This window comes from Garra rufa, chromosome 16 (genome assembly GCF_049309525.1).
Source record: "Garra rufa chromosome 16, GarRuf1.0, whole genome shotgun sequence".
NCBI classification, from domain to species: Eukaryota; Metazoa; Chordata; class Actinopteri; order Cypriniformes; family Cyprinidae; genus Garra; species Garra rufa.
In genome coordinates this window covers 46,027,103-46,054,602 of record NC_133376.1, presented here as the reverse complement: position 1 = coordinate 46,054,602, position 27,500 = coordinate 46,027,103, and the positions used below count along the sequence as shown (strand labels likewise).

The 27,500-nt window shown below is 33.9% G+C and overlaps 3 protein-coding genes across 3 annotated transcripts in view; 1 reads left to right on the top strand and 2 right to left on the bottom strand.

The window, feature by feature from the left end:
• Positions 1 to 17,298, bottom strand: part of LOC141288172 (dual specificity mitogen-activated protein kinase kinase 4-like) — a 17,342-nt gene extending 44 nt beyond the window's left edge. The window contains exons 1-11 of the mRNA XM_073820271.1: positions 17,056 to 17,298; positions 15,477 to 15,512; positions 10,614 to 10,646; positions 7,217 to 7,234; positions 6,612 to 6,714; positions 3,924 to 4,098; positions 1,930 to 2,049; positions 1,730 to 1,849; positions 661 to 712; positions 269 to 534; positions 1 to 37 (exon numbers count right to left, since the gene is read on the bottom strand). The exon at positions 1 to 37 is cut by the window's left edge and continues 44 nt beyond it. Of these exons, the coding sequence (XP_073676372.1) occupies positions 1 to 37; positions 269 to 534; positions 661 to 712; positions 1,730 to 1,849; positions 1,930 to 2,049; positions 3,924 to 4,098; positions 6,612 to 6,714; positions 7,217 to 7,234; positions 10,614 to 10,646; positions 15,477 to 15,512; positions 17,056 to 17,173 (1,078 nt within the window). The 5' untranslated portion in view covers positions 17,174 to 17,298. The remainder of the gene's footprint in view (positions 38 to 268; positions 535 to 660; positions 713 to 1,729; positions 1,850 to 1,929; positions 2,050 to 3,923; positions 4,099 to 6,611; positions 6,715 to 7,216; positions 7,235 to 10,613; positions 10,647 to 15,476; positions 15,513 to 17,055) is intronic.
• Positions 17,299 to 19,894: 2,596 nt separating this feature from the next.
• Positions 19,895 to 21,487, top strand: LOC141288897 (transmembrane protein 220-like). The gene is made up of 6 exons (XM_073821103.1): positions 19,895 to 20,070; positions 20,195 to 20,224; positions 20,317 to 20,377; positions 20,696 to 20,819; positions 20,914 to 20,973; positions 21,092 to 21,487. Exons 1-6 carry the CDS (start codon positions 19,975 to 19,977, stop codon positions 21,222 to 21,224), a joined length of 504 nt encoding a protein of 167 aa, XP_073677204.1. The 5' UTR covers positions 19,895 to 19,974; the 3' UTR covers positions 21,225 to 21,487.
• Positions 21,488 to 22,721: 1,234 nt separating this feature from the next.
• LOC141288631 (CREB-binding protein-like) lies at positions 22,722 to 26,402 on the bottom strand. The gene is made up of 5 exons (XM_073820796.1): positions 26,237 to 26,402; positions 25,421 to 25,495; positions 25,102 to 25,201; positions 24,898 to 25,015; positions 22,722 to 24,763 (listed from the first exon to the last, which is right to left on the bottom strand). The coding sequence occupies exons 1-5, from the start codon at positions 26,400 to 26,402 to the stop codon at positions 24,653 to 24,655; spliced, it is 570 nt and encodes a 189-aa protein (XP_073676897.1). The 3' UTR covers positions 22,722 to 24,652.
• Positions 26,403 to 27,500: the final 1,098 nt, after the last annotated feature.

Here is a 27,500-nt window from a genome sequence, read left to right as displayed (position 1 = left end):
CTTCATTCATAGACTCTCCTGCAGTTTCATCAGTATACTACAGCACACACGTATAATGTTTGAGAGGAAATACTGATTTTTTTGTTCTGTAATTAATTTTTTGGTCAATAATTCTGAAAATCAGCATATTATAATAATTTCTGAAGGATTATGTAACACTGAAAACTGAAAATTCAGCTTTGCATCACAGAAATAAATTACATTTTAACACTTATTCACACAGATATCAGTTATTTTAAATTGTAATAATATTTCATATTTTTTTTACATTATTTATAATCAAATAAATGCAGCTCTGCTGAGCAGAAGAGACCTTCTTCTGTTCAAAAACATTAACAAATCTTACTGACCTCAATCTTTCGAATTGCAGTGTACATATATAAATAAACAAATGAATAAATCTTACTGCCATATACGGTCTGCAGCCTGCGTCTCTGGTTTTGGCGATGGAGTCGACCAGCTGCCCGCTGATGCCAAAATCACACAGCTTAATGTTGCCTTTCCTGTCCAGGAGGATATTTGATGGCTTTATATCTGCAGAGAGACCAGGAAAGAGCTTCAGTCTGAGTAAAACATTTCTAAAACGGCTTAAACCTACAAAAATAAACTGATGGAGATCAGAAATCAGAAAGGGAAACTTTATCATTCTGCTTCTCTTACCTCTGTGAATAATTTTCAAGTTTTCTTTTAAGTGGTTAAGTGCTTTCACAGTCTGAAACACACAGAAACAGAAGAACAGAGCATGTTAAAGGAGAAAGCAAAAATTTATATAGAACTGACTAACCCCCTTGTTATCCAGGATGTTCATGTCTTTCTTTCTTCAGACAATTTTTTTTTTTGAGGCCCGCGAGTTTGAACTTTCAAAATGTAGTTTAAATCCAGCTTTAAACGACCCAAGCCAAGGAAGAAAGGTCTTATCTAGTGAAACAATTGATTATTTTCTAAAAATCTTTACAATTTATACTTTTTAACCTCAAATGCTCATCTTGTCTAGCTCTGCCTGAACTCTGTGTATTCCTGTTCAAGACAGTTAGGGTAAGTCGGAAAACTCCCATCTCATTTTCTTAATTCGGATCAAATGAATACAGGCTTGGTGAGCAGATGAGACTAAAAATCTTACTTACCAAAAAGCGGTATATTTTTGTTCCTTTTTCTGTTTTGAACCATGCTAAATTTATGTGATTTTTTTTGTAGAGTGAGGGGAATATAAATACATCAATCGACATGTACACAACTTATCTTTGTCATAATGTGCTCATTAAAAATAAGGTAGAGATGACACAAGAATAAAACTGCCATGTATGTTAAAAGTATACAGCAGTGAGTGTCGATTTAGAAAAAAAAAAATTGTCAAAAATCCTCAAAAGCTTCATTTAACATAGCTATATTATGCGGCCCCTCACTTGATGTGAAAAAACCTGATGTGGCCCTCGAGTCAAAAAGTTTGCCCACCCTTGGTTCAGAGCCATTTGAAGCTGCATTTTGGAAGTTCAAACCTGGGTCACCATAGAAGTCGACTATATGAAGAGAAATCCTGAAATGTTTTCCTCAAAAAACACAATTTCTTTACGACTGAAGGAAGATAGATATGAACATCATGGATGTCAAGGGGGTGAGTACAACATCTGTACATTTTTGTTCTGGAAGTGAACATCTTCTTTAATAAACACTAACGAGTGCATCACGTAATCAATGCCAAAGTGGAATAAATTCATTTAAAAAAACTCACAGCTAATGTTATTTTCCCTAAAATCTCCTCTGGAATCACTTCGTCTAAAGAGGAATAAACGTATTTGTAGAATTTGTCGAAGGAGGTAGACATGAGCTCCATGCATATCCAGCAATCCCCCTGAGAAACAGAATAAGTGTCATGAATCAGAAAGACTTTCAAAAAAATTACTAGATAGTAAGCAGACTAAACGGACAAACCTCTCTGAAAAGAGCTCCGTAAAACTGGACGATGTAGGGGCAGTCGCTGCTCCTCATGACCACATCCAGATCCATCAGCAACTGCTTCTGTTCTCGCTCATCTACCGTCGACCGGATCCTCTGTTACACAGACACACACAGATTGAGACTGTCAGGTAAACGTCTGATCTACATTGCAGCGTATTATTATTATCTGGTTGATTTCAAAATGGCACACATTACGCATAAAGCTCATCATTTACTTCTCAAATGTATTAAAAAGCAGTTTGAAATGAGAGAGTCACAATAAACTTAGGGAGGTGCACGTTTTACACAATAAGGACAAAAAATATATGTGTGACCCTGGACCACAAAACCAGTCATAAGGTTAAATTTTACAAAACTGAGATATATACAACCTATGAAAGCTCAATAAATAAGCTTTCTATTGGTGTATGGTTTGTTAGGATAGGACTATATTTGGCCGAGATACATCTATTTGAAAATCTGTAATCTAAGGGTGCAAAAAATCAAAATACTGAGAAAAAAAAATCACCTTTAAAGTTGTCCAAATTAAGTTCTTAACAATGCATATTACTAATCAAAAATTACATTTTGGTTTACGGTAGGAATTTTACAAAAAATCTTCATGGAACATGATCTTTACTTAATTTCCTAACGATTTTTGACATAAAAGAAAAATCAATAATTTTGACCCATACAATGTATTTTTGGCTATTGCTGCAAATATACCCCAGCGACTTAAGACTGGTTTTGTGGTCCAGGGTCACATATATAAATAGAAAGTGGTGACACTATCACAAAGAATTAAAAATGTGTATTTCACCACAATAGTAAAATAAAATGAAATAAATTAAATGTTTAAAACAAATGTATAATTTAAAATGAATAATAAGTACAAGAAATACTTTTAAATAAATAAATATATAGAAAAAATATATATAATGTATAACTTTTTTAAGTGGTGACACTTTGAAAAACATGTATTTCACTTCCAAAATAAAATTAAATAAAAATGTTTAAAACAAATATGATTTAAAATGAATAAGTATAAGAAATACTTAAAAATGTAGTAAATAAATAGAAAAACAAAACAAAACAAATGTAAATTATCATCAAATATAAAAAAATGAGTTGTATAACTTTCAAAGTGGTGACACTCTGGAATAACCATGACAAGGAATTAAAAACATGTATTTCACTTCAAAAACAAAATACAAATAAAATGTTTAAAACAATTCAAATTTAAAATGAATAATTAGGATATGAAATACATGCAGTAAATGTATTATTGTTATTTGTTATTTTCAGTTGAGTATGGACTTGAGTAACTGCTATGTTTTTGTATCTTATTTGATCTTATAGATAACATTTAGTAGTGGAAGTGACTAGTAACAAATGCATTATGAAAAAAGCACTGAAAAACAAGTCTTCCGTATACACCTTTATTTGGTCAATATGTAAAATGATGTGTATATTGTTTACGATCATGATATTCTCACCAAGAACTGACCATCTATTTTTATTTTTCTGAAATTGATGACAACAGATCAAAAGTAATTCAAAAAAGAAGTTGTTTCCATAAATGGTTGTTAAAATTGTTTGTGTCCAATTTCCAGCCATCTAAAACTACGAGAAGTACTAAATATTTTATGGACATTTTTGGAAAACAAACAACACATGCTGTGCTTAAGGATACCCTTGTACTAACTCCATCAGACTAAATATAGTTTAAGGATCTGACATGAAACTCACAAAACACAGCAAATCCAATTAGCTATGCTTAATCTGACCCTATTTTTCTTAGAGGTGCACAGACAACTTTGATTTCTAGTCTGGTACCAACCACAAATTTAGTTTTCTGGTCTATAGTAACTCCTGGAAATTGCATCCAGCAAGCTTGCTTCTGCCATATTTATCACATGGTTTTTAACTTTCAAAAACAATCTAAAGTATAACAGAAACCGATCAGTAACTTATGATGTGTGTCTTACTTTGACGGCCATGATTTGTCCACTGGGCTTGTGCACCATCTTGTTGACAGAGCCATACGCTCCTCGTCCGATCTCGCCGAGATCCTTCAGGTCTTCGGCTGTGAAGTCCCAGTGCTGCTCCGGAGAGATCTTCAGCTTCCCAGACGACTCGATACTGTGTGTCCGCAGCCGCTCTCTGAAAACACATGCACATGTATGTGAAGATGATCATGGTTGAGGCTGGAAAGACAAAACTGAAGACTAAAGTCTTGGCATCAAGCTGGAAGCGACAGTTTTAAGTTAAAAGGAATAGTTCACTTTCAGAACAAACCAAAAAAAATGACAGACAATGTACTCACCCCCTTGTCATCAAAGATCAGTCGTAAAGAAATTGTTTTTTGAGGAAAACATTTCAGGATTTCTCTCCATATAATGGACTTCTATGGTGCCCCTGAGTTTGAACTTTTAAAATGCAGTTTAAATGCAGCTTCAAAGGGCTTTAAAGAAGGGTCTTATCTAGCGAAACGACCTGTTTGGTTTCTAAAAAAAAAATACAATTTATATAGTTTTCAACCTCAGACGCTCATCTTGTCTAGCTCTGCGTAAACTCTGTGTATTCCAGTTCAAGACAGTTAGGGTATGTCGAAAAACTCCCATTTTTTGTAAAAGGCGTTTGATTTTCTTTGCTTGTTCACTTTGTAAACACTGGGTTGGTACTACTGCAGCAATGTAGGAGGATTTTGAAGTTGGAGGAGAAAATGAGATGGAGTTTTTCAACACACCCTAACTGTCTTGAACTGGAATACACAGAGTTTACGCAGAGCTAGACAAGATGAGCATTTGAGGTTAAAATGTGTATAAATTGTAATTTTGTTTTTTTTTAGAAAATAACTGATTGTTTCACTAGATAAGACCCTTCTTCATCGGCTGGGATTGTTTAAAACCCTTTGAAGCTGCATTTAAATTGCAAAGTTCGAACTCGGGGCACCATAGAAGTCCTTTAAATGGAGAGAAACCCTGAAATGTTTTCCTCAAAAAACATAATTCCTTATGACTGAAGAAAGAAAGACATGAACATCTTGGATGACAAGGGGGTGAGCACATTATCTGTACATTTTTGTTCTGGAAGTGAACTACTCCTTTAACAAAAAAGTAATCCACACCATTCCAGTCCATCTTGTAAAGCAAAAAAGCTGCATGTTTGTAAGAAACAAATGCATCATTAAAGGAGTAGTACACTTCCAGAACAAAAATTTACAGGTAATGTACTCACCCCATTGTCATCCAAGATGTTCATGTCTTTCTCTCTTCAGTGATAAAGAAATTACGTATTTTTTAAGAAAACACTTCAGGATTTTTCTCCATACAGTGGACTTCTTTGGTGCCCCCGAGTTTGAACTTCCAAAATGCAGTTCAATGCAGCTTTGAAAGGGCTCTAAACGATCCAAGCCGGAAAAGAAGGGTCTTATCTAGCGAAACAATCAGTTATTTCCTAAAAAAAAATACAATTTATGTACTTTTTAAACCTCAAATGCTCGTCTTGTCTAGCTCTGCGTGAACGCTGTGTATTCCAGTTCATGACAGTTAGGGTATGTCAAAAAAACTCCCATCTCATTTTCTCTTCCAATTTTAAAATCGTCCTACATTGCTGTTTTATTTTTATTTATTTTTTGTAAAGGGTGTTCGACTTTCTTGGCATGCTCACTTTGTAAACACTGGATCAGTACTTCTGCAGCAATGTAGGATGATTTTGAAGTTAAGGGAAGAAAATAAAATCACCTAACTGTATTGACCTGGAATACACAGAGTTCATGCAGAGCTAGACAAGAGTGTTTGAGGTATATATATATAAAAAAAAAAAAAAGTATATAAATTGTTTTTTTGTTTTGTTTTTTTTTTTTTTGATAGACAAAACCATTCTTCATCAGCTGGGATCATTTAGAGCCCTTTGAAGCTGCATTTAAACTGCATTTTGGAAGTTCAAACTCGGGGGCACCATAGAAGTCCATTATATGGAGAGAAATCCTGAAATGTTTTCCTCAAAAAAAAACAATTTCTTTAAGGCTGAAGAAAGAAAGACATGAACATCTTGGATGACAAGGGGGTGAGTACATTATCTGTACATTTTTGTTCTAAAAGTGAACTACTCCTTTAACAAAAAAGTCTTAATGAAAGTATTCCAGTCCATCTTGTGAAGCAAAAATCTGCATGTTTGTAAGAAACAAATCTATCGTTAAGATGTTTTTAACGTCAAACCATCACTTCTTGCTAAAATTTGAGTCCTCCATCCATAATACTGCTTTCTTTTTCCATAATAAGTTGTGTGATAATCAGGAGAGAATCTGCACAGATCTAAACAAATGTTTGTGGATTTTGATGTGAGATCAAAACAAGAAATGGACTTTTTCCACTGGAGGAAGCATTATTATAGACTCAGATTTTCTCTTTACAAAACATCAATTGCTGGACTGGAGTGGTGTGGATTACTTGTGGATTATTGTGATGTTTTTATCAGCTGTTTGGACTCTCATTCTGACGGCACCCATTCACTGCAGAGGATCCATTGGTGAGCAAGTCACATAAAGCAACATTTCTCCAAATCTGACCCAATAAACAAACTCTTCTACATCTTGGATGGCCTGTGAGTGAGCAAATTGTCAGCAAATGTTCATTTTTGGGTGAAATGGCCATCAGACGTTCTGTACTCACATGTGTGGGTTCTGGAAAGGAAGTCCGGCAGTGTGCAGAGTGATTCTGGAAGTAGGTTTGATTGGAGGATTGGCAAAATTTAACTTCAGGGCTTTACGTTTACCTGACAGAGGAGGAAGAGACCCTCGGGTTAAATAACACAGTGAGGAAACAGCAATTTCACACACAAACACACGAACCAACACACTCAGACAGCATGAAGAAAAAGTTGCAGGTGTATTTTATTCAGGTTGCCATAGGATGAGATCTCTAACTAAGCCATGGAAGATGTGGGAGGGTCGTGTGAAGAGACCAGAGTTCACTAGATACATGCACATCTGAGCACCAGAGGAGGAACCCAAGAGCCAGATTTTCTAAAGCCACCAGGACATGCTTGCTTGTGCGGTTTCTAACATCTTCATTACACAACACAGATGATGGCTTTAGCAAATCTGGTGGCAGAGGACAGTGACTGCAGTCCGACATGCTCAAACCCTGCCTTTAAATCACCAAATCAGCATATCTTTCCCCATCTACATCCATATGTGGCAGAAAATAGAGCGTTAAAAAGATTTGATCACATCCGGACACAAAATGGACAAACTGAAATAAAAACGAAAACTTACCTTCATCACAAGCAATACCTAACACAACCCAAACAAAAAATTAGCCTATACATGGATCTGTGGTACTGTGCAAACTTTGCACGGTTTATCTAGACTGCGAGAGGTGTGTTTTATAAGCGCTAGAAAATAGCCACCACAAAAATGAAGCCAATGCCACATGACAGAAACAGTGACTGATTTGTTTTTTTTTAGTTAAAAACTGAAAATAAAGTTTCAGTGATTCAATTTGAGTAGCTAAATTCTACTATCATTTTTACTTATTGTGAAAATGCATCACAACACATTTTCAAAGAACGCTGTATTTTATCCCTGTAACCCTATTCCGCTTTGTATAGATGTTGATAATTTCTGAGAATGGAATTTTTTTTTTTTTTCATTATAATAATAATTTACAGAGCGTTTTCTGACAATATTTCTGCTCTTCTCATAATAAACATGCACATTTTACCTCAATCCATAATTTCAAGCAATTACGAGAGCGATATCAGTGTTTTCCCAAACTATAATTAAATGCTTGTCTATTACTGCAAACTAAAGGTATGTGAATAAGTGAAAATTATGTTATGTGGCAAAAGAGAAACAATGTTGACATGAAACAAACAACACTTAAGCACCTTTTCAGATTCATGAAAGTAGCTGGAAAAGAGTGTAAGCACATCTCTGTCAAATTAAGGACTATTTTCCCTCCACCACAAGAATGTGAGGATCCGAATACCAGAGGAACGACATTTCTGAAAATCGCACGGCATGTGCTTCCATGTCCCAACAAGCTTGTGTTTGTTCGAGATGCTCATGCCAAAAACATCCCAGCAGTGCTTCAACACTAAACAAAATGCAAACCGAAGAAACAGGGAAAACAGCTACAACCCCCAAGGCAATGTTCACCGCACCGGTTAGTAGAAAGCCATCTAAAACACCAGAGTAAACAACCACCAGAGCTTCCATTACTGTTTGTGAACCATTGATCAATGTGGAAAGTACATGCATGATCATTAAAGAGATCTTGATCAAGTAAAGGCTGATTTTGATGGAATGGACTAAATCAAATGAAAGTCAGGACCAATCAACTGTCCAGGAGTGAATCTTTTTGCTCCAAAATCAATGGAAGCTCAAAGCTTTAGACTTGTGCCGATGTCTCAGTAAAATCCTTTTTATGTAGTTGTTTACAGTATAAATATATGAATAAGCGAATGGAAGTACTCACTAGTTAGCAAACTAATAAGAATAAATTATAATAATTACATATTTAAATACATAAATAATTACATATTTAAATTATTTACATATATAACATTTCGACTTTATTCTCGTAGTGTTTTGACTTTATTCTCTGAGTATTCTGGTAGTATTTCAACTTAGTATTCTCGTAGTATTTTGACTTTAATTTCAAAATATTATGACTTTGATCTCGTAATCGTAGATTTTTTTTAACGTGGCACTAAAATGCTGTCATACTTTAGTTTGTATAGTCAATATCTTTTTAGAAATGTATTATTTCTTCGTATTTTTTAACAACAGCACCTTAAAATAATATTGTAGTACAAATAATTTTAAAGAAAAAAGTATAAATTAATAGCATTCCGACAAATACTATCATAATACGTAAATAAATAAATACATTTTTTATATTCTCATGGTATTTCGACTTCATTCTCATTGTTTTCTGACTTTATTCTCGTAGTTTTTTTACTTCATTCTCGTAGTATTCCGAATTTATTCCCGCCGTATTCCGAATTTATTCCCGCAGTATTCCGAATTTATTCCCGCAGTATTTCAACTATATTCTCAAAATACTGACTTCTAGTATTCGGACTTTATTCTTCTAGTATTCAGACTTTATTCTTGTAGTATTCAGACTTTATTCTCGCAGTATTCTGACTTTATTCCCGCAGTATTTCAATTAAAGTATTTCAACTATATTCTCAAAATACTGACTTTGTTCTTGTAGTATTTGGACTTTTTTCTCGTAGTATTCCAACTTTATTCTCGCAGTATTCCGACTTTATTCCGACTTTATTCTCGCAGTATTCCGACTTTATTCTCGCAGTATTCCGACTTTATTCCAACTTTATTCTCGCAGTATTACGACTTTATTCTCGCAGTATTCCGACTTTATTTCCGCAGTATTCTGACTTTATTCCCGCAGTATTTCAACTATATTCTCAAAATACTGACTTTATTCTTGTAGTATTCGGACTTTATTATTCTAGTATTCGGACTTTATTCTTCTAGTATTCCGACTTTATTCTTCTAGTATTTGGACATTTTTTTCGCAGTATTCCGACTTTTATACTCGCAGTATTCCGACTTCATTCTCGCAGTATTCCGACTTTATTCTCGCAGTATTCTGACTTTATTCCCGCAGTATTTCAATTAAAGTATTTCAACTATATTCTCAAAATACTGACTTTGTTCTTGTAGTATTTGGACTTTTTTCTCGTAGTATTCCAACTTTATTCTCGCAGTATTCCGACATTATTCTCAAAGTATTTCGACTTTTTTCTCGTAGTATTCCAACTTTATTCTCGCAGTATTCCGACATTATTCTCGCAGTATTTCGACTTTATTCTCGCAGTATTCCGACTTTATTCTCGCAGTATTCCGACTTTATTCTCACAGTATTCCGACTTTATTGTTGAGCATTCAGATTATATTCTCACAGTATTCCGACTTTATTCTTGTAGTATTCCGACTATATTCTCAAAATATTTTCACTTTATTCTTTTAGTATTCGACTTTATTCTCATAGTATTTCAACTACATTCTCAAAATATTTCAACTTTATTCTTTTAGTATTTGGACTTTATTCTCTTAGCATTTCGACTTTATTCTCATAGTACTTAGACTTAATTCTTGTAGTATTTTGACATAGTACTTTGACTTTATTTTGCAAATATTATGACTTTAATCTCACAATTTTCGATTTTTTTTACGTGGCACTAAACACCATCATACTTTAGTTTGTATAGTCAATACTCTTATTTTACTATTTCAGTATTTTTTTTTTTGTATTTTTCAACAACAGCGCCTTAAAATACTAGTGTAGTATTTTAAAAATATTATAATTTAAGTAGAGATTGCATTACTGTTTTGCTTCATTCTCTTTAGGCATACCATTATATATTTTAAGAGCAATACTATATTTTTAATATTTTATTTTATTTGCCTCCATTTTGGGGTTACACACATCTGCAACATTTGCATCTTCATGGTAGATAATAAGTTCTAGGACTCTAGGACAGAACGGCTATCCAAACGCCACCACTAGCATGCAGAACGGTCAGTCCTAGACCGGCACAAGTCTAGCAGAAACCGTTTTTTTGGATGGATTAGTGTCTGGCAGAGGACAGGCTCCCTGAAACCAGCGAACAGACACGGTTCAGAAGGGTTGGCTTACTTTGATGAAGTCCAGACAGGTTTATCTGAAACCCTGGTGGTGAGAAGAACAATGGACACATGGTTTGATCTGGAAAAACACCTTCAATTGCAGCATATGTTCAGATCCAGTGCTAATTCTGTCACCATAACCTGCTCTTCAATACAACCTCAAAATCCAATAAAACAGCTAACAGTGAGCATCTGAAGCTCGCTCAAACCAAACCTTTGTGCCGGGATGTGCATCAGTGAACCAGTAAACATGGAAAATGTGTGTACATGCAGAGGAGTTTCACACACAACAGCAACCGGAAATCAGCAGAACGAAAAACAAAGGAAAATACCAGACTAAGAGAGAAATGAAGGAGAGAAATGAAGAGAAAATCAAAATGAAACCATTCAGAGAGGGAATATAAACAGCAGTTGTTCTGGGGAAAACAATTTCACAGGTCTCACCGTGGTCCGGCATCAGGGAGGATTGTGGGTAAGAAGAGGCAAGAGATAAAGGGAGAGAAATATCATGAGGGGAAATACTGCGTTTCATTTCTTAAATAACAGATTTAAAAGAATCCGTCCAGATGGAATTTGGGAACTTCAGGCTGTAAAAATAAAGTCTGTTCATGTTAGGTTATTTCATGACAAATACACTGAAGGAAATTGGTGTAGGATTTACTTGTAGTAATTTTCACTTTCAAATAATTTAAGTAACAATCAATAAATGTGATATTTTGAAGTAGAAAGAGTGAAATAGGATTTTATTGTAACATTCCACAAAAATATTTAGTTTTGCAACAAAAAGCCATAATGAAGATGATGCACATAAGGTAAATGTGTCATCACTATGAAGGTAAAACAGTAGCAAAACTCGAGAGCTTGTTGATTTGAATGTGAAAACTTGTCATATTAATATTCGTATTTGTAAGTTGAAATTTGAACTCACAGCTCTGATGTGAAACGCTGAATCTGTCGATTTGCACACACAGACAATGATCAAAACACCTGGGTTTTGAATTTGAAGTTGCAAATTAATAGCTACAAATGTGTAAAATGACATTCACATGAACAAAATGAAAGACACAAGTGTTGTCAAATCGACAGATTCAGCTTTTCACATCAGAGCTGTGAGTTCAAATTTCAACTTACAAATACGAATACTAATATGACAAGTTTTCACATTCAAATCAACAAGCTCTCGAGTTTTGCTACTGTTTTACCTTTTACAAGAACGCAGAGATTAACTGCATATATCATGTGATAACTCATGCATGTTTACTCTTCCTGTGTAAATGTGAAGCCAATGAATAAACCTTCCCAACCAAAGCAGAATCACGTCAGACGGCGTGTTCAGGAAATACAGGAATGATGGTGTGATGGTGGAGATTTTGGAAAACCACAGAATAAAAGAGAGAACTGTTTTCAATAAAACAGACAGACTAAACTCTAATGCAAAACTGAAGCCTTTGACATTCAATTGAGGACTTCATACTAGCATATTATGTTAGAGAAACATATCATTTCTATATAAGTGCTCTATAAAGAGACTGCAACCAATGCAGAACAGTGTAAAACTGAATTACAAACCCGTAAAGATGTGAATCTCACAAAAAAGGTCAGCTTCATATTTCACCCCAAAATAAGAATTTAAATAAATAAATACAAATATATATGCATTTTTATTAAGGCACCTTTAAATATAAGTGCAGTTTTTTTTTTTTTTTTTACATTTTTAATAAAATTAAAATGATTAATTTATTATTTAAATTTAAAACAGCACAGCAAATAATATCATGATGCATCAATACTCTAATAATCATTAATTAACTAATAATAACTATAATAATCAATAAACTAAAACTAATAAATGGCAATAATACTAAATAATAAATAACCAAAGTAAATAAAGTCCTCGTTATTCTCATTACTGTAAAATAAATAAATAAATATATACATATTTTTATACATAAATAACAATAATTGTGTATTTATTAATTTATGACATTGTGATAGTATTTGTTATCATTTATCAAATATTTGTATTTTTTTATATAAATATTTATCTATTTTTTTTCCCCACCAAATTCCTTTTTTTCCATTTTATTTTTTTCCGGCTTCTGTCTTTTTTCTATTTTATGTGGTTAAATTAAGAATTATTAATTAAAAAAAACATGTCTAATTAATTGAAAACATGAAGCGCACACAATTTAACAGCAATTTATTACAAGTTTAGTAAAAATTTTATTTTTAAGGTTCAAATTCATTTTTTTTATATAATCAAAAGCATCTCTATTTAATTGATTTCATTTTTATTTTATCCATAGGTTCCATGTGACGTCACTGTAGTTTATCGCCGCCATTTTTGTGTCCGCGCTACCTGTTTCAGTCTATGGTCACAGCAGCCGCAACTACCAGAGGAAGATCAACAAAACTCCCAGACTGTTCACAACAAGTATACAATATGCCCGGGATATGTTGTTCAGTTAGCTGTAAAAACAGTCATCAGAAAAAAAAAAAACTAACAACAGTTTTATTAGATCTCAGCAGTGCTCGAAGTGGGTCGGTATGCATATAGCGTACCGGTGTCATTCACGCAGGTGCTTTCCAAAGCAGGGTTTTTTTTTTTCGGCACAATAAGAGTACTGGAATAATAATTAAATATTGACTAAGATTGTGAATCAGTACATTATAACGAAAATAATGCCTTAAAATGAAAAGAAACATTTTTTTGCGATTACATCATTTTGAACCGATCAACTCGTAAGTCCAAAGATTTAGTAAACAAGAAAGCATTCAAAGAGCAAGTTCAAAACAGTGCTAATGCAGAGAATAGTGACTTACAGTACATCCAGATGCCGTAAATTATTTGTTTTCATTTGGCTTAAGAGCAAGAGTGTTTTATAGTTGAAGGTGTTTTAGATTATGCGGTGTTTAGTGAATAGGCTTCATGCCCAACAGGCTTCCGTTTTCTGCTAAACAGGTCTCGTTGCTTCCGGTTCACGCGTTTTGCATATCCCTCTTTAAATATGAACATGATTTACTCAAGATTCATTCAAAGTAGACACTAAAAATGATCATAACCAATGTCCATCACATATGTGGATTGATATATAAAAGTTTTAAATTTTTATTCTTTTCACTAACATTTATATATAAATATCGAATGAAACGTCCACAATAAACAGCTGGCTTGTTTAACTGATTACCTTAAAAGTCCGTCGATATCGCCATTATTTATTACGGCTATTAACACGTTCTCCGACAAGCGGAAGCAATGAGACCTGTTTTCCGGGGTTGGTCATGTGACGTTCGGCATAAAGCCTATTATGAAAATTAAATAATAAACGCTAAACTATTGTACTACATAGCGTTCGTCATTGCAACGCCTGCAGTAAAGTATATACATGTAAAAGGGTTCTCAAAAATAATCATATTTGTTTTGCTAAAACTATTTATGTACAATTACTCTAAAAATGATTTGTCATACAAAAATGGCACACAAGTTACACACAAACCATCGTCCCAAGTAAATGGTACCATTGTGAATTGTGACTGGCTGCACAAGTGGTGTAATAAACTAAATTAAACTAAAATGTTATTGCAGCCATATAGCTTGAATGAATAAAAATGCATATTTTAAATAAAGAAATCTCATGCTTTTGGTGCTTGAATTTGTGCTTCAATAATGAGATCCAGTTTTAGGAATACACAAGACGTGAAAGACGTCTTCCCTCAGGTATATTTTATGTTTTCTTGGCTTGCTGGATGTTGCGCTTATGCTCAATAATCTCATTTTTTTGCATTCGCCAAAACTAATTTGCCGACATCTAAGCGCGGACTGTGGGAATTAGTGCCGTCAGCGCGAGTCCCGTTCGCTGTGAAGTAAGTTAGTGACCAGCCGGCAGAGGATTCTTCAAGGTCTTAAAGCCTTCATCGAGCGACTACGTTCACAACAATTTACACTTTTTGTCCTAAACATACAATCAAGTCAAATACACAGTGTGGGAAGTAGTAGTAAAAAGTAATTTCTTATTTCAATTTATTATTAAATCTCATTGAGATGCGCTGTGTCTGTTGTCATATCGGACACAAACATGGCGGCGAGCATAGCGGAAGTGACGTCTTTGGTACCCATGAATATTATTTTTTTATTTTATTTATTTTTTTATAGAAATGCTGTGTTGTGTATTAACATTTTTCTGGTAAATGTCTGGTAAATATTCCTTAAATTCCTAAAATAATGTTTTAATAATTTTATTAGTAGTAATAGTACTATCATTATATTAAGTATGTATTTGTCACAATTTCTTCAAGTTACACCAAACTTTTATTTTGACGGGTTGCTGTGGAGATCTTTAGGTTTCTGTTTGTATATGATATGACGATAGTTTTTCTCACGAGAAACAATAAAATGCTCATGAAGTGACTCTCAGAGCAGTTGTAGTAAAAGCTAAAAACAATATGTGTGTAGTAAACTAAACTTCACACGGAGACAAGCAGAACATGCAGGATTCATATTTAAATAGTATTTTTGTGGCTTAATATTCACAGACACGCGTTAAGTGTATTGACCTAGTTTTGATTTATTCATCCAAAATTCAGCAAATTCCATGACATTCCGCGTTATACAGTAAATTCCGAAATTCCAACAAAATATATAATGTTCTACAATATATATATTTTTTTATTTATTTATTTATTTTATTTTATTTTGGGGTTAAACATGACCTTTTTTCAACATTTTTATGAGACTTAACAAAGTCTCATAAAACATACCTTAACATACATCACATTGGCTGCATACAGTAAGATTGAGTTTTATTGTGAATTTTATTCGACCCACTGCATGATGATTACAGTCCAAACCGTTCAATGTAAACTCAGTGACTACCTGAATCTCTCTGAAACCTCCAGCATGAGCTGATGTCTGAAAATCAAAATGAATTGCATCAGTTTGGACAGAATACCCAGTTTTATTAAAGAGGCATCTGAGGTTGGCCTAGTAAATTTTAGAGCAAAACTAACACATAACAGACTACAGTATATGGCTGCATCTAATAGAGGAACTGAAACATTTTCAATATCAAGACAAACAAAACAACAATTGTCATGATGTGGCTGATGAAACACATTTCATGTACATTGGTCTTTGTTCAAACCTGCAATCTTTCAGTTACCAGCCCATATCTTTAACCACTACACCACACCATGTCCAAAATAAACCATTCAAAGAATCACATTTCAAGCTAAAATTATTACTAACTCATTAGAGCTGTCCGTTTTCCAGACAGATCCACATTTTATGTTAAATACAACAAAATATCAATGTGGTTCACAATAGTTAATGTCCAAAACAACCCACATTCTACATTACATGCAATTTATAGTGGATAATGATCTAAATGACTCATACTCAACCATGAATATATCATGTGGCAATTTGAATCATAAAACTAGCCAAATTATAATCATAAACACATGTATGCAGTAGTTTATATAAAGGTTTTCAGGAAAAGTTTGGAAAATTGTGTAAAATCATTCAATAATAAAGTAAACAAGCATACATATTAATAATTATTAATTTATTAGTAAATAAATAAATTAATACAATAAAAATAAAAATGAAGGATATCATTTTCAATAATTAAAAAAAGCAATTTCTGCTATACTTAAAAAAAAATATCCAAATAATATTTTAGACATTTCTAAAATATTTTTTTCGCAATACATTTTTTTTTTTTTTTTACACAAAAAACGTTATATAATGCGAGGAATATCATTTTATGAGCCAGTGGCATCTGAACGATTGAAATCCCTTGCTTATGATATTTAAGTCATTCAGATTAGCAGTGATCTTTCCATTTAAATGTGTCATTTTCTTTATGAAATCAGGTGGTTTCCACAAATTATTTAAATAACACCTTAATCTTATAATTTATGAAGAAACGACTTTTAATTCCTAAAGAACCACTCGCATTTATCTGAAGTTCATATTAGCATTAACGTCTCGTTAGCCAGTTACGTTAGCCGTTCAGCTAAATATGTCAACAAACTCCAATGACAGTCAGTCAACGAACAATGGCAATAAACGAATTAATATAATACTAAAGGCGATGTGGACATGCAAACCATTCATTTATATTTAGGTTACATTGTAAATAACGTAATTATTGCGTTGAGAAAAATAAATATGCACGGGCCTGTCAGTGTTTGACGTTAAGAGCAGTTAGCCGAGCGGCTAACAGGACTCTACAATTAGAATTACACTCCTACTAAAAAGAAACTAAATAATGGATACCAGTTAAAACATAAAATTCAAATCGTGTAAATGCACATTTAAATCGATAGATTAGCTAAAGCCTAAAGTTAAGATACGCTGGTAATGCGGTGAACGAGTCACATCTGATGTGTGTAAACTGTCATTGGATCTCATTGTAGGGTGGATGTGCGCGGTTCGGCTGATTTCTGACCTTGCATGCTGCTCATGGTGGTGATGTGCTGGCTTTGGGTCGAGTGATGCTGCGCGGTGTTGCTGCTGCTCAGGCTGGAGGCTGCTGCTGGGTTACTGCTGGGGCTGGACGTCGCCATTTGGGTTTGACTTCCAGCAGCCAGCGCTGGGCTGCAATGCAGAGAGACAGACAGCAGAGTAACCTACAGGACAGCACTGCACAACACGAACACAGCACACAGCTCTCTCTCTCTCTCTCTCTCTCTCTCTCTCTCTCTCTCTCTCTCTCTCTCTCTCTCACACACACACACACACACACACACACACACACACACACACACACACACACACAGATTTGCAAGTGGTTTGTGGTAAAAATAAATAAATAAAATGAAGCGTTTAAAGAACAAAATGTGCTTTCATGTTACACAACATTTACAGTAAAATAATAAGAATAGAATACAATAGAATTGTGCAATGGAAACAGTACAGAGTAAACAATGAAATGAAAAATAAAATAAATAATTTTAAAGAACAAAATGTGCTTTCATGTGACAATATTTACAGTAAAATAATAAGAATAGAATAGAATAGAATAGAATCGAGAGATGAAAACAGTACAGAGTGAACAATAAAACTAAAAATTAAAAAATGTATTTTAAAGAACAAAATGTGCTTTCATGTGACAATATTTACAGTAAAATAATAAGAATAGAATAGAATAGAATAGAATAGAATCGAGAGATGAAAACAGTACAGAGTGAACAATAAAACTAAAAATAAAATAAATCATTTTAAAGAACAAAATGTGCTTTCATGTGACAATATTTACAATAAAATAATAAGAATAGAATAGAATAGAATAGAATAGAATAGAATCGAGAGATGAAAACAGTACAGAGTGAACAATGAAATGAAAAATAAATGGTTTTAAAGAACAAAATGTGCTTTCATGTGACAATATTTACAGTAAAATAATAAGAATAGAATAGAAGAGAATAGAATCGTGAGATGAAAACAGTACAGAGTGAACAATAAAACTAAAAATAAAGTAATTTATTTTAAAGAACAAAATGTGCCATACTATACAATGCCAGTGACATACTATATAAAGTAAAATAATAGAATAGAATAGAATAGAATAGAATAGAATAGAACTGAATTTAATAGAATCGTGAGATGGAAACAGTACAGAGTGAACAATGAAACAAAAAATAAATGGTTTTAAAGAACAAAATGTGCTTCCATGTGACCACATTTACATTTCATTAAAATAATAAAAATAGAATAGAATAGAATTGTGAGATGGAAACAGTACAGAGTAAATAGACTTTAAAAACAAAATGTGCTTTCATGTGACACATTTAGAGTAAAGTAATAAGAATATAATATAACAGAATACAATAAAATAGAATAGAATCGTGAGATGAAAACAGTACAGAGTAAACAATAAAATGAAAAATAAATAATTTAAAGGAGCAAAATTTCGTGTGACACAACATGTACAGTAAAATAATAAGAATAATAGAATAGAATAGAATAGAATAGAATAGAACTGTGAGATGGAAACAATAAAATAAATGGTTTTAAAGATCATAATGTGCTTTCATGTGACAACATTTACATTCAAATAATAAAAATAGAATAGAATAGAATAGAATAGAATAGAATAGAATAGAATAACATTGTCAGATGGAAACAGTAGTGTAAACAATGAAACAAAAAAAAATTGTTTTCACGTGACAAAGCATTTAGAGTAAAAATAATATAAATAGATTAGAATAGAAGAACAGAACAGAATGGGAATGGGATCAGTACAGAGTAAACAATAAAAAATAAAGAACAAAATGTGATTCCATGTGACACATTTACAGTAAAGTAATAAGAATAGAATATAACAGAATAGAATAGAAAATAAAATACAATAGAATTGAATAGAATAATGAGATGAAAAAAGTGCAGAGTAAACAATGAAATGAAAAATAAAATAATTAGTTTTAAAGAACAAAATGTGCTTTCATGTGACACAACATTAACAATAAAATAATAAGAATAGAATAGAATAGAATAGAATAGAATAGAATAGAATAGAATAGAATAGAATAGAATAGAATTGTGAGATGGAAACAGTACAGTGTAAACAATGAAATGAAAAATAAAATAATTAGTTTAAAGAACAAAATGTGCTTTCATGTGACACAACAGTAACAATAAAATAATAAGAACAGAACAGAATAGAATAGAATAGAATAGAATAGAATAGAATAGAATAGAATAGAATAGAATAGAATAGAATAGAAAAAATAGAATCGTGAGATGAAAACAATACGGAGTAAACAATGAAACATTGTAAAAAATAATTTGTTTTAAAGAACAAAATGTTCTTTCATGTGACACAACATTAACAATAAAATAATAAGAATAGAATAGAATAGAATAGAATAGAATACAACCGTGAGATGGAAACAATAAAATAAATGGTTTTAAAGAACAAAATGTGCTTTCATGTGACAATATTTACATTCAAATAATAAAAATAGAATAGAATAGAATAGAATAGAATAGAATAGAATAGAATAGAATAGAATAGAATTGTGAGATGGAAACAATACAGAGTAAACAAAAAAAACAAAAAATAACATAAATCATTTTAAACAACAAAGTGTGTTTCCATGTGACAACTTTTACAGTAAAATAATAAGGATATTAATCCAAATGGTTGATTCATTTATTCATTTTTATTCATTTATTTATTGATTCATAGCCTTTTGCGTTGTTAAATGATTTAATGAATCTAACAGTGTCGTGAACTTCATTTCCCACAATGCTTAGCTCTGTCCCGCGGGCCGTCATATCCGGAAACCAGGACAGTTATAAAGTCCAGTGCGTTTTCGTTTAAGAGAAATGTTGTTAAACTTAGTATAAATGCACAGGAGTCCAAATGACGAACAAGATGAGTGTCCCGTTCTCTGAGATCATCTGGAGAGTTTGTAATTTATTCATGTCAGTGTTTTTCTCGCTGGCAACTTACGTGCAGGTAACGTTAAATGTTACTTTTTAGATTTTTTTTGCACACACTGAATGAGCGATGGCCATCAAATGAAGCACTTATTTATATACATAAGTGATGATTAACTGCTGATTTGTTTGTTTATGTTTAGATAAATGATCCGGATGCTGCTTTGTGGATGGTGAAACTCACTTTAACCTCAAATGAGAACCATTTCTGCCTTTGCAAAACGTATATATGCTCCTTTATATTATTTTGTGTTTGTTTCTGCAGATTGGTTATGCTATTCCAGCTGGATTGTGTTTTTTGCTTTGCTGTCAACCACAAATAACAGGTAAGAAAGTGAAGTTTTTCATGAATCAAAATGAGACGCGATGCTGACATCTAGTGGAGGAGAAATACATAAAAAATAGTTTTTTAAATTGGACTTTGCTATTGTCTGATATATCAAATATGTAAAAGTAAATTATATATTTGTTTGCCTCATGAATTATATGCATTAAAAAAGACTAGTGTGTGAAAACAGTATATTCAGAAGACACAAGACTTGAGTTTTAGTCTACATGCAAAATCCCACTTTGTGGTGGCCATAAAAGAGATTATGGTAGAATTTAGAGTTATAAATAAATGTGTTATGTTATAACTTTTCCAGAGTCATTATTATGGAGGAGAATGGCTGATCTGCATGTGCTTGTAGCCTCTACGTTTGGAGTCATTCTGGGCTGGAAACTTTATAAAGAGGGAATTGAAGACTTTTTCCAGCAAGAGGAAGGAAGGTAACAACCATTGAGAGGAGTTTGAACCAATGTTCCATTACATAATTGGAATAAAACTGCTTTATTTTATTCGTTGCATAATTGTTGCTTTTAGGGAATGTGGTGGACTCATGTTGACAGTTTTCTGGCTGCTGTTGTGTCGACATTCAGGAAGGTGAATGCATCATTGTATGATTTTAACATCCATAATGCTTTTCTGATGACTGCGACTCAGTATGAATGTTTTTTTTCAGCTGTATTACGATCATGAATGTGTGTGTTTGGTTGTGTAGGAGTTCTGTGGGCTCTGTGAGGATCTGCACTGCTGTGGGAATCACTGTGTTTCCCTTCATCACATGGATGTATTATTACATGAACACAGAGCTAAGGAAACACTGGCCTGAACACTGTACAACTGCTCTCTGATCAGACAAAATATCATCTGAACTCTACATCAGCACAACACAGAGATGAGCTCGAAATGTCACTTCTGTTTGTGGTCATTGTGTCATTTAAATAGACTGATAAAATGACACAATATGATCAAAAAGACAAATTGAGTTAAGAAGCTTACTCTCTCCAGTTCTAAAAGCAAAATGAGGAAATGTGTTTTTGTTATCTTAATCTCCTGAAGTATAATCTAAACAATAATAAAAAGAAGTATATTACATTTGTCCTAATGCATTAAATCTTCGGCCTCTGTCTTTCTGATTTCCATTCATAAGGTCACTGCGGCTGGTTGTTTCTAGCACAGATTCTTCTTTCAGCCTGCAGAATGTGACATGCATGGCTGTTTATCCACACCAGAACTACCTACTGTAGCCAAAGCCCAATAAACTCATAACCTCTTCCAAGGCCCATATTTACCAAATATAGACCTCTGTGAATTTATACTCTGGTCTCAAGAGACACTGGCTTGTCCATTCACTGCTAGACAACTTTTAAACTGAACTTTTAATGCACATGTCTCAAATATCAACAAACTGATTATTTTTACATTTGGACTAGTATGGTGTTCCTGACTTTGCCATATTTGTACAGTGATTCTTTTTGTACTGATCCATCTCTGTACTGTACTGAACGCTTGTCTTCTCTAACTTCTCTTAATCTTTAAGTTCTAAATAAAGTGTAGAAACCTCAGCCATGGTGCAGAGGGCAGAGCTCCTTTCAGCGATCTCACTGTCCATGGCTTTCTCCCTCGTGGTGGGCATTGCAGCCAGATCTTGCACCTGGTCTAACATCACTAGCATATATCACATGCTTAAAAAAAAATAAAAATAATAAATATAAGCACAGAAGCTTAGATCAAAGTTGAGTTAAGCCCAACAGTTTGCATAGATTTAAATTGAACAATTAATTGAGTGTCTTGTCCAAATCAACATAAAGAGAAATCAAGATATTACTGAAATTACAGACACAATTTTAATAAAAATAAGCAAGTCAATATTTCACCTTCAAATTCAGGTTTGTAAGAGAACAATCCAGTGCATGAAGTCAGCATTAAACCTGTTTTAAAGAGATCTTCCAAACAACAACTTGTTCAGATAAACTCTCATTATGAAGTAAATTAAATCTGTAAAGGGAGAAACTAATATTATTGGATTTAAATTACAGTGTTGCATTTTGTTTGATAAAACTAAACTTGATTAAAAAAAGATTTAGAGGACATGATTTTCATGACAATATGAGAAGTTTTCAGTCAGACATTTTTCCTCAAACTTTAAAATACAGGCTTAAAATGTTGAAATATAAATAGGCCTATGTTTCCTAGTGGCACTGTATATTGGAACAGGAAAATAACTTCACAGAGAAATATACTCACAGAAAAACAGAGAAATGTACTGCAAAATTGCATGTACTGTAAATGAACATGCTGTGTTTCATACTATTTTTTTCCACTGCATAGAGGATGCATTTGGTTTTAATAATTTTATTAGAAACAATAACATTTAAACAATACCAGAAGTGACACAATAGTAAAGGATTACAGAAAAATGAACAGCCATCAGAAGATACGTCTAAACATATGAGCCTTTTCTGAAATCCAAAACCAGTCAACTTTGTCATGTCAGTTTAGCACAGAGGAATTGTGATTGTAAATTAAACCAGAACTAAATTAGTTTATTCAATAATGTCAGTTGCAGCTTTCTTAAAAGAGAAGTTCACTTCCAGAACAAAAATTTACAGATCATTTACTCACCCCCTTGTCATCCAAGATGTTCATGCATTTCTTTCTTCAGTTGTAAAGACATTATGTTTTGGGGGGAAAACATTTCAGGATTTCTCTCCATAAAGTGGACTCCTATGGTGCCCATGAGTTTGAACTTCCAAAATGCAGTTTAAATGCAGCTTCAAATGGCTCTAAACCATCCCAGCCAATGAAGAAGGGTCTTATCTAGTGAGTAAATGATCTGTAATTTTTTTGTACTGAAAGTGAACTTCTTTAAAGGAACCGTATGTAGGATTGTGGCCAAAACTGGTACTGCAATCACATTCAAAATACTGTAGAATGGTGTTTCCCCTCCCGCTCCCCCCTGACTCGAGGTTGCCAGCTAAGCTGCAGGAGTAGGCTGCAATAAGGAGCTTCCAACGGCAAGTGACACACAGTAATTTGTTTTTCTTCTGTTAATTATGTTTATGCTTCACAAGAGATGTTTTGCGAAGTAATTATGTATCGCAAAAATTTACAGATGGCGATTAGCCAAATATTTCGCAAAGATGTACTGTAATACCACATCTCAGTCGGAACATAGATTGTTTTCATACCCTGCTAGTGGTGCGATATAAAGCTTTTTATGAACGCATTTAGCTCGGCCGACCGCGGAAAATCCACTGAGTACTGAAGCAAAGTTAGCCAAACATAGATGAATCTTACCTGTTCAGGAAAAAATTACCAACGAAAGCATCTGTCTTCAAATTCTTCTCCGTTTTCAGCCGTCTCCATCTTTCAAAGGCATATCCTATACCAATCCTTGTTTTATTTCGGACTTTGTCACAACGTATTTCGGTTTCAAAACGAGGTCTTTTTCGTTTCGTAACGTTATACATGTTTAATCCGACACGTTAGTATAGCCGCAGCTGTAACAGAGCTGGCAACCCGTCTCACGAAACTCTACTGACTTCGTGATTGGTAGATAGCTGGAGGGTGGAGCCTCAGACCAAAACACAAAACGACAACAATAACATCAGTTGTGGGCTGCAACTCTCACTTTTAAATGACAATATCCTGGCCAGACCACTGTTGTCAGTGATATAAGTATTTGAAATGAACATGATTTCTTAATGTCTAGTGACATTTCAGGGCCATTTTATGATTAACTGACATAAATTTCTTACATATGGTTCCTTTAATGCTCTTTCTTCATTTGAGCAGCACAAATTCAGCACAGTGTTATTATATCAAGCAAAGACCACTGAGAATTACCCCTTTACAACATCATCCTGTGACACTGACAACCTTTGGATGAAGACATGCTTCCATCACCCTATTTTTTATGCGCATTTTGGAATATTGCAGAAATGAGTGATGGAAACACTTAACTCGTAAAAAGTGGGTTTAAAAAAGGTGAAAAGGTGGCTTTATGCTTGTATGGAAACCCAGCTTCTCTCTTATGCCTCTACCCCAGTGGTCTCAAACTCAATTCCTGGAGGGCCACAGAAAAACTATGAAATAAACATGGAAATAACAAATCAACAAGAACACAGATGCATGTTCACTTTTATAAAGCTGCACATATGGCTTATTATAAACACAAATGAGGTCCCTTAGTCCTTCCACAGTCTACCCGACACATGACCTGGTCGAAAAAAAAAAAAAAAAGAACTTGGCCAATGGCTTGTTCAGGTCCTGTTTGTTAAGGATCCTGAGTGTTTGTGAGTGGCTCTGACAGTTTGGACCTTCTCCTCTCATCTAGTTCCTTTAGGATTTTATAGATCTTGTCAGCCAGTAAGTGATAATATTCATCCTGAACACAAGACATTTGGGTATAAAAACAAAAATAAGGTTGAGGCATCATAAAATCAGGCTTTTCTAGTGTACATAAAGGCCAAAAATAATAAACCTGACTGAAATGTAGCATAAAAAACTTGTGTGGCTTACCCTGCTGTTGGCAGACTCATAAAAGTCCCCTTCGACTTTACAAGCGTAAACAACCAAGTTCTCCAAGCGTTTGTCCTGCAGCGCTGCAGGGTTTGGAACAGGGAATATGGCTTGAACCCTAAAAGAGCATTCAAGAGTTTGCAGAGAAAGTGCAAAAAAAAAATGGCACCCATTATAATAAGAGACAGTTCCTCTTGAACTCACAGCTTGTGCACTAGATGATTTCTCAGGTCCTGAGTGATGTTTTCATGCCAAGACTTCTTCATGCTAGGTTGTGACAGCGGTACAGATGCAGAAAGGCTCCCTGTGGAGAATTATAACGTTTGGAAAATTAAAAAATATCTACATGTGAACATCTTTCCTTATCTTTCTTTTCTCCATTACACACTGAAATGATCAGACAATTGCAATTACTTGTGGACTAGAAAACAGATGCACTTGTGTGCAGTGTTATATGGTTAATTTTATTTAACAATGTCAGATGAGGTTAGTAATTAAGGTTAATGATGAATATGGAACATACCGCTGCTGATGGTGGATGCTGCTGGTTGATTGACAAGAGGAGCCTGAATGTCAGTGTCAGTAGAACTCAGTGTCACTGAAAACAGAAAAAAATAATAAACATAAGCGGTCCAACAACAGCTGATACCTAAAAAAAATATCCAAGTATGCTTATGAAAGTAAAATGCACTGCAGGCATGTGATATGCATTAATAACAAAAATAACGTGGCAACATAAATAAATGGCTTAATGTTTGGCAGAGATAAGATTTAACAGATGTTGTACATCGGACGCGTCGCCACCAGATAGCGCTGTTTTCGACACTGACTCTTGAAGCTTTGAATCTTTTCCCGGAACCGTCAAGGAACAACCCTTCACTTCCCTATCCGATCCATACCATAAAGATTTTCAGCTTAATAAGAGGAAACAAGCAGAATACCAATCTTTTTTTTTTTTTTTTTGGTTAAAAATTCTATTAAAATCCGTCATCGAGCGTTGTAAACAGCAGTAACGCGTCATTTAAAACATGTTTGCTTGAAACGTTTTAGAAAATAATGCATGTCTATTATTTTCAGCCATTGTCACTCCTTTTGGACGGTGCGTTTCCCAACAGAATTCAACAGAACTTGCGAGCATATATGCTAGCTAACGATGCTTTTGGGAAACGCTCCCCTGATCTGTACCTTTCAAAAATGTTTAATGGACAACAATTGTTGTTGTACTTTACATATGGAAAGTAAAACGGGTTACACGGCGTTTCATCTGTCCTTAACCTGGGTAAAATAACGACATTTAAATTCTCTCAAATCATTTTCTATTTAACCAGTGTGTACTTGCAGTTTTGCAACAACTCCTCAAATGGAATATCCATTTTGCTGTCAGAGAGCGTCCTGAGCAGAGGGACAACCAGTGGCGCTTGAGACAGATGACCAATCCGTGATTCTGGACATGTGGGAGGAGCCAACCATCTCTGGCCGTCACGAGCTGGATGCAAGCATGGCATGGAGCATAGAACTACTACTAATATGATTTAATGGCTTATCACTTTTGACCACAATGTGGCACTGTCTCAAAACCTTTGGAGTACTTTCAGGTCATGGAATCAATGGTGTATACAAAGTTTTGTAATGGTACACCAATGCATTTCGTAAAATGTAGCATTTCCTATCAGAATACTCTATTGAAGTCAATGGCAATTCCATGTTTTGTTTAATTATAGCGCAACCAACAGGCAAAATTCCACCAAATGTTTTGTGTGTCCTTAGAGTGTGGCCATGCAAATTTGGAGAAAATATCAAATTTTGTTTTGGAGTTACAAACATTTTTTATATATATAAGGAGAAAAACAATAGCTGATTGCTGACTTTTTCTGCAGTTTCTTGCCACTTACTATCAAAATTTTGTCAATTGGGCATTAGTATAATAGCTCATACCAAGTTTTGTAACGATACCCCTGGTGAAAAAAAAAACATTTAAAACCAGCCCAGGCTGGTTGGCTGGTTGGCTGGTTGGCTGGTTTAGCTGGTCAACTAGCCTGGTTTTAGCTGGTCAGCAGGCTGGTTTTAGAGATTTTGACCAGGCTGGGAGACCAGCTAAAACCATATGCATTTTTTACATCTCCTGACCACTACGTGGCACTGCACCAAAACACTGCAGGTAGCCTCAGGTCATGCTTGTTATAAAACACGCCAAACCATTGCGGAGATATAGCCTCACATCCATTTTTGAGGGTTTTTCGTAGAATTCGTTTGCACGTTATTCGAGAATGGTTTGACTAATCAACTTTATTTGCACAACTTTTTGCCACCAGGGTCTGAAGATTATCTAAGCCAATTTTGGCAAAAAATCAGACAAACTGCCCAGGACGAGTTTAAAAAAGTAGGTTTTATGAACTATTAAAAATAGAAAACGTAAACCTTATTTAACAAATTTTGGACTTCATTAATTTCGATATGACCCAAGGATTCTGCGAAAAAAGACTTTTCATTCTATGGCTTACGGTTCAAATGTTATTAGCTTAAATATGAGTGAAATCTTGGACAAGTGGTGGTGCTATAGAGTTTGAGTTAAAGACTCTAAATTTGCTATGGTTAATGTTGAT